General features: G+C 52.8%; 1 protein-coding gene across 1 annotated transcript in view; it reads right to left on the reverse strand.

The window, feature by feature from the left end:
* The window catches only part of C11H4orf50 (chromosome 11 C4orf50 homolog), a 55015-nt gene that overhangs the window by 2547 nt on the left and 37887 nt on the right, over positions 1–14581 (reverse strand). The window contains 4 exon segments of the mRNA XM_034672146.1: positions 4691–4815; positions 6612–6660; positions 12508–12604; positions 12606–12688. Of these exon segments, the coding sequence (XP_034528037.1) occupies positions 4691–4815; positions 6612–6660; positions 12508–12604; positions 12606–12688 (354 nt within the window).

Raw genomic sequence — 14581 nt, forward strand, 5'->3', positions numbered from 1 at the left:
TTTTTTTTTTTTTTGTCTAAGCTCAACCATAAAATAATAGAATTGTGACATGTGACAAATTTAGTTAGTCCTTCAAAAAATGACCTCATTTTCCTGATGGGTCACTGATCCCCTGGTGCAATTACCTAACAAACTCATTTTCCCCGTAGGAAGCTCTTACCCCGAGCCAGCCCGGATCCACGGCTTGCAAGCTGTTTTTCTGCAAGGCAGAGGGCTCTGTTCCTTGATGCCCTTTGCAACTGAGCAGAACCATGACTGAGCAGGGGGGTGACAGCACAGTGCTGGGGGTGAGCTCAGCCACTTCCTGTGTGACCTGGGGTTGGCTGTTTACTCCCTCTGAAGCCCACATTTTCTCATAGGGAAAGGGGGCTAATGCCGATTCCTATTTTGTCGGCCCCTCTTGAGGACTGGAAAAGCCAGTGCATCGGACATAGTAAGCAAGCGGTGGGGGGGTTCTTTCTCATCGTGTTCTCATCCACATCATCACTGGGATCTCCTAGACTCCTCGCTACACCTTCTCACTTCATGCTGCAGCCACGTTTAATGGCTCGCGGTTCCCCCAACACCTGAGGAACACTCACCCCTCTGTCCCGGAGGGCATTGTTCCCTTTGTCTAGAATGCCTCCCACCTGCTTGTGATAAGCCAGGCCAAAGATCAAAAGTCAGACGTAATTTTCCTAGAGAAAGACCAGAGCTGGAAAGAAAGTTCTCATTCCTAGGTAATAAACCTGTAGACAAGGAATTTAAAATGAAAGTCACTAGTCAGGAAAGAGAAAAAAAAAAGATTTAAGAAGGTCGGTAACAATGGCTAGCATTTATGGAACGCCTCCCTTGCACCCAGCGGAATAGCAGGCAAGTATGTGAGTGATTTCACCGAACTGTCTCAACAATTCTAAGAGATAAATGTTGCCTCCAGGTTTTATTTTTATTTTTCAAAGCTTTTATGTATTCATTCATTCATTCATTCATTCATTCATTCATTCATTCATTCATTCATTCATTTAAGAGACAAAAGGCACTACTGAGGCGGGCAGAGGCAGAGGGAGAGGCAGGCTCCCCGAGGAGCAGGGAGCCCGATGGGGGACTCGATCCCAGGACCCTGAGATGGTGACCTGAGCCGAAAGCAGACGGTGAACAGACTGAGCTGCCCAGGAGTCCCTGTCTCCAGGTTCTAGATAAAAAATTAATAGAATTGTGGAGGCAGGAGAGGAGCCACAGGAATGCCGGTAGAAGGAAACCAATAGGCTGAGATAAAACACTAAGCGTAAGATCAGTTGTCTCCTAAGTCACAGCTGCTATTCCCTCCTGAGCATCTCCCTTGTTCACACAGACACAGCCCTGCTTCGCGGACTTCGTGCTCCTATCAGCAGTAGATGTACCCCCGTGTGACGGACGAGGAGGCAGAGACACAGACACATTAGGTAATCTGCCCACCATCACACCCAACTACAGCTGGGATTTGAACTCAGGCCTGTCAGACTCCAGAGCTCATAAGTAAAATATGTTCCTCTGGGAAAAGAGAGGGCTGCTCTGGCTCCAATTGATTAGGACATTTTGAACCGAACTTCCAGTAAGTACTGGAAAAGCTGGACAGAACATAACACAGCGTCTATTTAAACCGTCCAAAAGCTACCAAGACGGTCGGGATCTGTGGGACTAAAACGGAAAACAGGAGACAAGCCGGGGTAGCTGGCATGGCCGGGGAGGCCGTGTTTCCCTCCAGGTGGGGTCAGAGACAGTGGCGGCTGAGAGGCAGAAGGCTAAGCGGAGCTTCTGAGAGCTTCATGGGACGGACAAGGGCCAAGGACGAAAGGTGCTGATAAACATTGTACAGGCTTCTGGTTGGGACCCTAAAANTTTTTTTTTTTTTTTTTGTCTAAGCTCAACCATAAAATAATAGAATTGTGACATCTGACAAATTTAGTTAGTCCTTCAAAAAATGACCTCATTTTCCTGATGGGTCACTGATCCCCTGGTGCAATTACCTAACAAACTCATTTTCCCCGTAGGAAGCTCTTACCCCGAGCCAGCCCGGATCCACGGCTTGCAAGCTGTTTTTCTGCAAGGCAGAGGGCTCTGTTCCTTGATGCCCTTTGCAACTGAGCAGAACCATGACTGAGCAGGGGGGTGACAGCACAGTGCTGGGGGTGAGCTCAGCCACTTCCTGTGTGACCTGGGGTTGGCTGTTTACTCCCTCTGAAGCCCACATTTTCTCATAGGGAAAGGGGGCTAATGCCGATTCCTATTTTGTCGGCCCCTCTTGAGGACTGGAAAAGCCAGTGCATCGGACATAGTAAGCAAGCGGTGGGGGGGTTCTTTCTCATCGTGTTCTCATCCACATCATCACTGGGATCTCCTAGACTCCTCGCTACACCTTCTCACTTCATGCTGCAGCCACGTTTAACGGCTCGCGGTTCCCCCAACACCTGAGGAACACTCACCCCTCTGTCCCGGAGGGCATTGTTCCCTTTGTCTAGAATGCCTCCCACCTGCTTGTGATAAGCCAGGCCAAAGATCAAAAGTCAGACGTAATTTTCCTAGAGAAAGACCAGAGCTGGAAAGAAAGTTCTCATTCCTAGGTAATAAACCTGTAGACAAGGAATTTAAAATGAAAGTCACTAGTCAGGAAAGAGAAAAAAAAAAGATTTAAGAAGGTCGGTAACAATGGCTAGCATTTATGGAACGCCTCCCTTGCACCCAGCGGAATAGCAGGCAAGTATGTGAGTGATTTCACCGAACTGTCTCAACAATTCTAAGAGATAAATGTTGCCTCCAGGTTTTATTTTTATTTTTCAAAGCTTTTATGTATTCATTCATTCATTCATTCATTCATTCATTCATTCATTCATTCATTCATTCATTTAAGAGACAAAAGGCACTACTGAGGCGGGCAGAGGCAGAGGGAGAGGCAGGCTCCCTGAGGAGCAGGGAGCCCGATGGGGGACTCGATCCCAGGACCCTGAGATGGTGACCTGAGCCGAAAGCAGACGGTGAACAGACTGAGCCGCCCAGGAGTCCCTGTCTCCAGGTTCTAGATAAAAAATTAATAGAATTGTGGAGGCAGGAGAGGAGCCACAGGAATGCCGGTAGAAGGAAACCAATAATAGGTTGAGATAAAACGCTAAGCGTAAGATCAGTTGTCTCCTAAGTCACAGCTGCTGTTCCCTCCTGAGCATCTCCCTTGTTCACACAGACACAGCCCTGCTTCGCGGACTTTGTGCTCGTATCAGCAGATGTACCCCCGTGTGACGGACGAGGAGGCAGAGACACAGACACATTAAGTAATCTGCCCACCATCACACCCAACTACAGCTGGGATTTGAACTCAGGCCTGTCAGACTCCACAGCTCATAAGTAAAATATGTTCCTCTGGGAAAAGAGAGGGCTGCTCTGGCTCCAACTGATTAGGACATTTTGAACCAAACTCCCAGTAAGTACTGGAAAAGCTGGACAGAACATAACACAGCGTCTATTTAAACCGTCCAAAAGCTACCAAGACGGTCGGGATCTGTGGGACTAAAACGGAAAACAGGAGACAAGCCGGGGTAGCTGGCATGGCCGGGGAGGCCGTGTTTCCCTCCAGGTGGGGTCAGAGACAGTGGCGGCTGAGAGGCAGAAGGCTAAGCGGAGCTTCTGAGAGCTTCATGGGACGGACAAGGGCCAAGGACGAAAGGTGCTGATAAACATTGTACAGGCTTCTGGTTGGGACCCTAAAAGGCTCTGCCCGACAAGTAAGAGTGAACAGGAAGGAAATCAGACCTCGCAGTTACTGAAACTCCTCTCTGAACCAGTTATTCCTCAGATGTGAGGCACGGTCTCTGTGCTGGCTTTGCCAACTGTCAAAAGCAAAAGGAAGCNGTCAGAGACAGTGGCGGCTGAGAGGCAGAAGGCTAAGCGGAGCTTCTGAGAGCTTCATGGGACGGACAAGGGCCAAGGACGAAAGGTGCTGATAAACATTGTACAGGCTTCTGGTTGGGACCCTAAAAGGCTCTGCCCGACAAGTAAGAGTGAACAGGAAGGAAATCAGACCTCGCAGTTACTGAAACTCCTCTCTGAACCAGTTATTCCTCAGATGTGAGGCACGGTCTCTGTGCTGGCTTTGCCAACTGTCAAAAGCAAAAGGAAGCCCTTTCTTTTTTTTTTATTTTTTTTAAAGATTTTATTTATTTATTCAACAGAGATAGAGACAGCCAGCAAGAGAGGGAACACAAGCAGGGGGAGTGGGAGAGGAAGAAGCAGGCTCCCAGCGGAGGAGCCTGATGTGGGGCTCGATTCCATAACGCCTGGATCATGCCCTGAGCCGAAGGCAGACGCTTAACTGCTGCGCCAACCAGGCACCCCAAAAAGAAGCCCTTTCTGATGAAGACACTATCCACCTGCAATGATGTCTTTAAGTTTTCACACACGATGTCCAGTACTCCATGAAAAATAACCAGACTCAGAACACACAACTTGATCAAACCCACAAATTAAAAAAGAGATAATAGACAGAGACCAGGAGGGGAAACAAAGGAGTTTCTCTCTGTGGGGCTGGGCATTTTCCAGTTCTCGACCCGGTGATGGCTTTTGGGACATCACTCCATGATAAACCATTGATCTGTATACTTACAAGTTGGGTCCTTTTCCATATGCATGCTATACTTTTAATAAAAAGTTCACCTAAGAAATTAGATGACTGATGTCCTCTCACCTTCAGAGAATCCAGTTGAGCCATCTGTGCTGGCCATTCAGCCTCGGGAACAGGCCAGGACTCTGAATATAAAGGTCTTTGGATGATGACCCTGTCCATTTTGGGATTCAGGAGGCATTTTTGAGCTAGAAGAGAGTATTCTCAGTCAAGCCTCAACCCAGAAATCTATTCTAAAAATCAACAAGTCTCTAAGCCTTGGAATAACCTTTTCTAGTCTCTGTCATTCCATGATCTCCACATCCCATGACAGGGGCCCTCTCGGGTACCCCTGAACCCTCAAGTACCTTATCCATACCCCTCTGATGGTCCTGCCATGGTCATGGGTATCCTAGAAGACTGCCTTCCTGCCTCAGCTTTCCCCCCCAGCTGCCAGCTCATTCAACACAGGGACCACCACCTCAACAAGCCGACCCATCTTTGTAAGCCCTACCCACCTACCTGGGGTCTGCTTCATAGCAGCCTCCCAGAAATGTTGAATGCGTAAGTAACTCAATCAATCTAGCACATTTCTTTCTTTTAAAGGTGAGGATGCTGAGCCCAGAGAAGGATGGACACTGGCACAAATTACTGGCGATGCAGGACCAAGTGGAATTAACGCCCTTCCAACCGTGAAAATGGATGCCCACACAGACTGCAAGGATAGGAGAGGANCCCCAGCTGCCAGCTCATTCAACACAGGGACCGCCACCTCAACAAGCCGACCCATCTTTGTAAGCCCTACCCACCTACCTGGGGTCTGCTTCATAGCAGCCTCCCAGAAATGTTGAATGCGTAAGTAACTCAATCAATCTAGCACATTTCTTTCTTTTAAAGGTGAGGATGCTGAGCCCAGAGAAGGATGGACACTGGCACAAATTACTGGCAATGCAGGACCAAGTGGAATTTACGCCCTTCCAACCGTGAAGATGGATGCCCACACAGACTGCAAGGATAGGAGAGGAAGGTACAGGAGGACCGGCCCAGCCTGACCAGACAAAGACAGAAAAGATCTCTCTTTCTGGCTCAGGCACTAGACACTCCTGAGAAAGGTCCTATCATCCTCCTTTAGAAGGTAAGACTTGGGGGCTCAGAGAGGTTAATTAACTCATCCAAGATTACACAGCTGGTAAGTACAGAATCCTGTAATGAGAATTGCTAGATGAGCAGATCTCAAGAGCAGCTCAGGCACCTCAAGTCAACATCATCTATACTTTCTCCATGTTTCTACTGAACCCCTGTTATGAACATAACCCTAAACAAATCCTTAGAAGCCTCCCTTTCCCCATGCTGACAGCACGCTGCACTTAACCAGGGAAATTCTGCCTGCCCGGGGAATATCTTAATTTCCTTTTTCATGATAAAAATAGCAGAACACAAGCAATCACCCATGTTGTCATCTTCCTAAGTAACCACTGTCAGAACTTGAGTTTATCTGCTAGTGTAAGTTGTAATCATCCAGACAAGCTTAGATACCATTATCACTATAATCATCCCGTACAGTCCATTCCCTTTTACAAATTTAGGAGAATATCACCATTTCTACGGTATTAAAATGTGCTTAGCAGCGTGATTTTAGTGACCAATATTTCATTGAGTCTATGAGTTAATTAACAATGCTGGACGCCCCCCCACCAGTTTTTCATTATTAGAAATGCTCTGACATGAATACACCACACAGAGAATTATTTACTTAGGATGAATTTCCAGGAGTGAAACTACAGGGCTGAGGAGTTCGGCCACTTCTGCAGAGACTGAATTTTTCCCTACTGTGTTCTGCTTATGTTGGGAGTGAGAAGGCAGGGCCAAGTCAGGAAGGAGGAGGGAGAAAGTGGAGTCCTGTTCCTCACCACCTGCACTTGACCCTGGCCCACCTCTCAGATGGTCCTGCTGGCTTGGACCATGTCTGAGCACATAGATATTCCTAATTGAATACCGTACTGACCTCTTTCAACTGCTGCCTTCTCAGACTCGACATCCAGATGGTGGCTGGTCTGGAAGAAAAGACATCTCAGCAGTTACTCTGCATGGCACAGGAGAAAAAGCCTCATGCAGGCGGCCGCAACGGGAACGAAGCAGGCCACTCACCCCTCCCTGCAGAAAGCACGTTCCCTGGCCAGATCCACCCGTCCCTCCTCTGCCCACAACCCACAAAGGAGGAGGATTTCCTCTGAGGGAATACAGGTGCAGGAAAATGATTGCATTTCCTTTACCCAAATTAATTCTCCAAATGGAGCCTGTGATTAATGTGCTTTAGAAACTGCTGTTAAAAGTGGAAAAACTAAGGGTGGCTGGATGGCAGAGTTTCCAAGAGAAATATTCTTTCTCCACGGAGGTCCTGCCAACACCTTGCAACAGCTGATCGCTGAGCTGCCCCTGGGATCCCTGGCTCAGTTGCCCAGGAATTCAGGTCGGGCTTGAACCCGCGTCCCCCGTGCCCCATCGACTGGGTGGTGGTCCTCCTGGATCCCACAACCGCACGGGGTCTGGAAGAGGTGGTGTGGCAATGGCAACCTGGCTGAATCCACAAGATCAGCGCTGGCCTTCAAGGCAAGTCCGATTCCAGACCAGAGGCCCGGAGTGGGCTTCCTGGTGGGTGTTTCTAGTGGGGTCAGGGCCTGCGTGCCGTGTCACTGGGATACCTCCTTCCCCATCACCATGTCCACCAAGCATTCACATCAACTGGCCCCTTGCCTGAAGACCCTGGCGCTCTCTCTTGTTCTCTCTCTTGCTTTGGTGAACATCTGAGTGTATGTCATGACCTCATTCAAGTGCCCCCGGCTGTGTGAAGTCTTGCCTGACTCCACCTGGTAGAGTTCAGCCACCTGCCTCTCCCAAAGCCCCTCCCTGTGCTGTGCTGTGACACCCGGGCTATTTGTCCCCTGCAAAGGGGATGGACGAATCCAGAAACTAATGCACAAGGGCACAGACTCTGGCTCCACCATAATCTATAGCACGCTTACTGGACCTTCTGCACGAGGCACGCTCACTGCCTCTTCTTAGCGCTCAGTGCTTAAATCCCCGGGGACACCTCGAATCTTCCAGCACCTTCACTGTTCACACTCCCGTGCCCTCCGGCATGCAGGTCTCTGGGCTCGGAGCACATTCTCTCCGTCCTTCCAACTATCACAACCCGTCTATATCCTTCCAGGCCTGGCGTGTGTGCCTCCTCCTCCAGGAAGCCTCTTCCCATCAAGTCTCCCTCCTCTGCTCACTGCCAGTGCTCCAAATGCATGATTCCCCTTGCACCGGGCTTTAGAGTGTGTCTCATTCGATGGAGACGCCTTCAGCATGAAAACGAGGTTTCCTTGACCTTCGTACCCAGGGCAGGCTCAGATCCATTCAACTGGCTTCCAGGTGGCACTGCCTTGGGCATGTGATCGAGGTTCTAGGGGTCCTCGTCTGCCTCCTGCTCCTGGTGTACCCCACCAGCCTGGAGGGGCTCAGAGCCAGGCACTCTTGGGCTGAATCCTGGTTCTGCCGCTTACCAATTCCACGTCCTGGCCAAGTTAGTGGAACTCCCCGAGCCTCGCCGTGTCCATCTGTAGAATGGACACACTACTATGCTCCCCACGGGGTTTTGCGGAATACAATGAGAATGGATGTCTACTAGCTGTTCCACACAGGGTAGCAGACAAAGATTCGCCCCACATGCTCTGCTCCCCCCGGCTGTCTCTGTGTGTAAACTTTTGGAGGAATATTCTAAACCTCATAAAAGGCAAAAGCTAAAGAGAAAATAATTGTCTGGATCCTTGGAGGCCCAGGCTTGGGGGTCGATTTAATGAATTAGGGGAGTTTAGGGCTCCGAGACTCGTTGCTTCTTTTTAAGGCGAGATCCATTTCTGAAGGCTCATATATATAGATCTCGTGGACAATACCCAGAGGAATGCAAGCTTTTTCCAGAAGGCAGAGGGAAGAGGAATGAGAAGGGCAGGAGAAAGGGAAATGAGCACCCTGCCAGTCGCCTCCATCTTCCCGAGGCTGCGGTCCAGGTGACCCCCCGACCAGCCCCGTCCATGCCTGCACCCTCATCTCTGACTTCCAGGCTCCAGAGCTGTGAGAAACAAATGCCTGTGGTTTAAGCCCCCACCTGTGGGGTTCTGTTACCTGTGGGATGCCATCAGGAGCTCCAACTAAGGGACTTAGACACGGCCCCGAGGGGAAGGCACAGGTGCTCAGAGGACCGAGGCTTGTCGTCTATCACCCGCCCCACGAGGGCGAGAAAAGCAGCTTGGCGGGAGGTGCTTCTGACCCAAGTGAGCTGTTGCAGGCATGAGTACCCTCCTCCAAGGGCGGGAGTGTGGACGACACAGCCCTGATCCCCTCCTGCCAGCCCAGGTGGGACCCTGGCCAGCTGTTGGACTGCTCTGAGCCTCGGTTCCTCCCCGATAAAGCGGGCTTTGGGAGGACGAGGTGAGCTAACCATGGAACGTGATGGTGCGGGGGAGGACTGAGTCTCGGCCATCATCACCACACCCAGGGAATAAACGAGCGGTGGCCTGTCCCCCCACGGACGTCTGTGGTCAGCGTGGGTCTCCTCCCGAGGGCAGAGGCCAGACGACCTGAACCTCCAGGGTCCAGGCTCTCCCAGGGATGTTTGCACAAGGCCTCACCTGGCATCTAGGCCAGCTCCGCTGCCTGGCCTCGGTGCTCCCCCAGCTCTCGTACGTCCCACCCGAGCCCATCCGTGTTTCCCCAGCCAGCTGGGTAGGGCCCCCAGGCTACAAGCCAGGCCCACAGCGTCCATCGGGAACCATCTGTGCTCTCTGCAATGAGAATCAGTGCCCAGCAGCCAGCAGGAGGAGCTGCCACCACCACCACGAGGGCCTCGGTGCCTCCAAGGCTCTGCTCGGCTGCCTGGCCCTCGGTCCTCACAGCCCAAGCCACTGGCTGGCGAACTAGACGAGCTGCCACGTGCATGGCCTGCGTGGCCCCTGCAGCCCGGCCTAGCGGTACACCTGCTGGATCTGCCTTCCCGAAGCACAGGGACCCCGCTCCAACACCAGCACTGGCTCCCCACCCACTCAGAGTGAAGCACCAGTGACCTCCCACGCACTCCAGTCTCCCACCCCTGCTGCCCTCAGCACCCACCCCCGCAGCCAGCCTGCCGCACCACCCTTGGTTTCTCAGACACATCACTGCCTATGGCTGCACGCTGAGGGTCGGTCTTCCAGCCACACGAGGGACCGATTCACTGAGGACGTGGAATGTGCCAGACCCCGCGCTGCTTCCCAGACTCCCAACAGTGCACGTGCACCCACTGCACCCCGCTTCCCACAGGCTCCTGACTGCCATGGCTGGGCCCAGAAGCCCCCTGCCGGGGTCAAATCCCAGCTCAGCTCAGCCAAGCAGCTTCACACAGAGAAGGCCGAGCTAGAAAGCTACTCAGAGATGTGTGTATTTGAGCCAGACTTAGAACCTCTGAGCCTCAGGTTTCCCAGCTGGGGAAGGGATAATGAGGCGCCTTCCCCGGGACGGGGGACCTCCTGAGTGAGCTCCATGAAGCATGGGGGAAAGTACCCGCACTGTGGGGGCAACACTTACACATACACGTAAGTGTCCCCCCCGAGGCCATATAGCTAGACAGCCATGGCGCTCCCTGATGCCAGGGCACGCCCTCTTGACAACTGCTCACACAAGGACCAGGTTCCTACCCAGTGGGACTCCCTGTACGGGGTGCTTAACAGATTATCTCTCTTCTGGTCAACTCTGCCACATAGGTTGTACTATTCCCATTTTACAGATGGGAAAACTGAGGCTCCGAGCACGTAAGAGTCTTGCCCATGGTCTGTCTGCATCACCATTTCTGCCCAGCGCTCGGCACCACCTGGGGTGGAGCAGCAGGTGCTCAGGAAGCATCTGTGGATTCTGTGGTTCGCACAGGGCACAGTGAGCCCCCCCATCATGAAAAAGGGGGTGTTCTTGGAGACCAAAGTTGTATAATGTAAAACAAGTCAGGGCAGATTCAAAGCCACCCTAGACTAGTAGGAGCTTATAACTGGCCATGGCTTTCAACAGGGCTTGGGGAGATGCCCTGGCCCAGCGGGAGGCACATCCAGGCCCAGGAGCACATCCTTACAGGAAACGAATGAATCAGGCTGACAATACCATTAATTCTCCCTGTTCTCATCCCAGTGTCCAGAAGGACCTTCTGATTATAAATATTCAGTGACTAACAAATGAACAAGGAATGAATGAATGAACTTGACTTTCCAGACAACTCCACCATTTAGGGGAAGAATTCATGCTGGCATTTTTTCATCCATCCATCCAGTACATCAGCCTGCTCTAGTTCTCTAGTTCTCTTAGGAAATTGATAAATTAGTGTTCAGGTTTATACATCCGTCTCTGTGAATTTGGTCATCGTAAGTCAGCTTATCCAATCCCAGCGAACATTTCACTTCTAGCTTCAGAGCAGCCCTTGGAGGATGGGCCTTTCACTGCTATGATGCCCCCTCAGCACACAGCCAGCTGGCCCTCCCACCTGACACCTACTGCATCCCACACCCTGGAACTCTGCTTTCCCTCCTGCCTCAGTCAACACAGAGACTGTGCGAAGCACCTCAACAAGCTGCTAACTTCTTTCCTCGGCCCTTTGTTGGCTCTGAAGAGCCTTGTACCATTCACGCAAAGAGATGAGCACTGGACTGGGAGTCTAGGACTCTGGATTCAAATTCTGTCTCTGAACCAAGGCACCATGTGGCCCTGAGCAGACCCCTTGGCCTCCAGGCATCCGCCTCCTGGGCTGTGTGGTGACTGGGACCAGAGGGCCTCTGACGGCTGTGCGGGAATGGAAGGGACAGAGAAGGTGGGCCCTGCAGAGCTGGGCTGGGAAGGGCCGAGGAGTGGAGGAGCAGAGCTGGAGCTGAGCTGCAGAGCGGGAGTGTTTGAAACAGGGCTGGCTGTGTCTACAGCAGGGGCTGCTTTTCGCCCTCACACCATCACGAGCTGCGTTTGGTGCGGGTGTTGCTGGCTGGTCCCCAGGAGTGAGGCTGTGTGCCTGCCTGTGTGCGAGGACGGTGGGGGGCAGCCTGGCCTGAGCACCCGCCGTACCATGCACACAGACCCCGGGTGCCATTGTTCAGGGCCAGACCTGGGTGAGAACTGGCATCCATGACCATCCACACTGCCTGGGGGCTGTGTGACCTTGAGCGAGCCTTCCAACCTCTCTGGGCCCCAGTTTCCTCTTTGGATGACTGTTAGGAGAGGAGATCCTCATTCAATTAATTCCTGATTTCATTCATTCAACAAGTATTCCCTGAGCAGCTTCTCTGTGCCAGGCACTAGGGAGACAGAGATGGTTGTGGAGCTGCTCTGGCCCCAACAGAGGGGTGCTGACAAAGCTCCCACAATAGCAGGGGAAAATCCCTCCGACGTGCCATGGAGGACAGAGGATCTGGCTAACTCTGTGGTCTGTGGGACTCAGGAAAGGCTCCCTGGACCAAGGTCACACTTGAACTGCGTCTTGAAGGATGGGTAGGAGGCTTCGGGACAGACAAGAATCCTGGCAGGGGACGCGGTGAGTGCTAAGGCCCTGGGGCACATGTGAAAGAACCACCTGGAGAAAGAAACGTCCGGTGCTTGCAGGATACTAAACTGATACTGTTTGCATGTCTGTCTCCGGCACTGGGTTGTGAGCACTTGAAGGGTAAGGACGCCCAGGTCACCTTCCTGCACCAGAGGGGAGCACAGGTGCAAGCACGGAGCACGAGTCTCGGGCACGTTCTGGGTCAGGTCAGTGGACAGAGGGAGGGAAGGACAGTTCAGGTCAGGCAGGCGGACAGGAAGCTGATGCCCACAGCTCCTGCCGGAAGAGGGACGGCGCTGTCTGTGGAAACTACCTCTGGGAGCCCCGGAGCCAGGAAGGCGGCCGCGTACTGGGCCAGCGCCACGTCGGCCACCATGCCATGTGCCGTCTCGGACAGCCACTGATTCTCCCCCGTGTCTGTGCAGCTCCTGCAGCAGGTGCTCAATCAGGAGGTTCCTCTCGCGGCACTTCTGGACCAGGGAAGCCAGCTTGGCCTGGAAGGGTGGGAGTGGAGACACAGCCAGGTGGGTCCATGGATGCAGGGCACGCTCGGAGGCTGGTCAGCAGAGCTGGGCTTGGGGCATCGGGTTCCCGCTCTGTCCCCCCAGCACTGCCTTCACTCAGCCCCCTCCCTGCAATTCCTCCTTGTGCCCAGAAGCTGAACCTGCTTTGAAAACAAGGGCCACACTGCTGTGCCCCTCCTGCAGAGGATCCCCACTGCCCCCTGGATATGGGGTCCAGGATCAGGGGGTCAAGAGTGTGGACGCCTCCACTGACCAGCTCTGTGACCAAGCTCATCTCTACACCTTGACTTGCTCATCTGTACAACGGGCATCGTTAAGGGCACCAGGATAAAAGGGGCTGGTGTCCCTCTGTGCCTGGCTCCCAGCTTCCTCCTATCCCGACAGTTGATTTTTATATTTGTGGGTCTGTCTCCCATATAGCCTGGGAGCTCCTCAAGGTCAAGGACAACACCGCCCTGGATCCCTGCACCATCACTGGGCCATCGCTGGGCACAGCATGGCCCTTGGGAGGGATTTGTTACACGAATGGTATGAGTGAGCGACCCTCCCACCATGAAATGATCTCCGCATCTGTATATGTCTGGAGGGGGTGACAGACTCTCATCATTCAAGGGTGGCCCTGGGCGAGTCTCCTTCTCTCCTGGTGTGCCCTTTGCTCCATCAGAGGAGGAGGTGAGGGTCCTTTCCTGCCAGGACTTCCTGCCCAGATGCTTGGGCACATCCCCTAGGCAGCGGTACTTGGGTGCCCAGTGCTGGCAGGCAGGCAGGGCAGGAGGGGGAGGGTCTGACTTGGAGGCTGGGGCTCTCAGAGCACCTGGTGGGGCTCCCTGGTCCCCTGGATCTCACCACCCCAAAACATCAGGGCCTCATGCATTCAGCCAGCATCAGCTGAACATCGTATGTGCAACTCCCCCCAGAGAAAGGACGCCTTGTTGATGGTGACGGTGACTCTACTGGGCTCTTCATGAACCTGACCTCCTGGAGGGACCATGTGGCTGAGGGGAGCCTTTGGCATCAGACAGAGCTGGGTTCAAATCACGGCTCTGCTACCAAGCAGCTCTGTGCGACTATGGGCAGGTTCACTTCCTCTGTGAGCCTCAGTGTTCCCCATCTGTAAAGCAGGGCTAATGCTCCCCTTTCCTGACATGTTGCTTGTGGACCTTAGAACAAACTGTGGAGTCCCTGGCATATGGCAGCCTTCATAGTTTACAAGGGATTACGGTCCTCGTAAAAGGTACAAGGAAATGATAAAAACGAGAGGGTGGAGCATGGAAGCTTCACGTTGTCATAGGGCGTTAGAGTGGACATTTCCACCGCTGACATCCACGGGGTGTCCGAACAAGCTGTGAGTGGGAATGACCGTCACAGCTGTAGACCTGAGCCTCCGACAGACTTGGGAACGCTGAGAGGGAGAAGGGTTTGAGGGATTGCGTAACTCACATTTCTGAGTTAACATGTAAGGAAACCGAGGCCCCAGCGTGGGTAGGGCTGGTGAGTCAGTGTGCTCTGCACCCTGCCCAGAGACTGGACAGAAAGGGCTCACCCTCCAGGTCCACTTCCCAAATGCAGGTGCCATATTGGAGGTGAAATGTGTCATCTCCAACAAACGACATGTCTGAATGGCAAAGAACATTTGGGCCAGTAAGGCCACTTCTGGGAATCTGTCCTAAAGACACGTCTGGCTACGTGGGGAAAACCTTTCTAATAAAACATGTGCATCACAGTGTTATATCTACGACAATGCAAAAGAAGGTGGGAGCAAGGAGGATGGACAGACGGACCTGACCACAGAGCAAGGGCCCAGCGGCTTTACGAACCGCGGCATCTCATGCTTTGTTCTCCAGCATGAACAGCAAACTCAGG

Source organism: Ailuropoda melanoleuca, chromosome 11 (assembly GCF_002007445.2).
Source record: "Ailuropoda melanoleuca isolate Jingjing chromosome 11, ASM200744v2, whole genome shotgun sequence".
Lineage (NCBI taxonomy): Eukaryota > Metazoa > Chordata > Mammalia > Carnivora > Ursidae > Ailuropoda > Ailuropoda melanoleuca.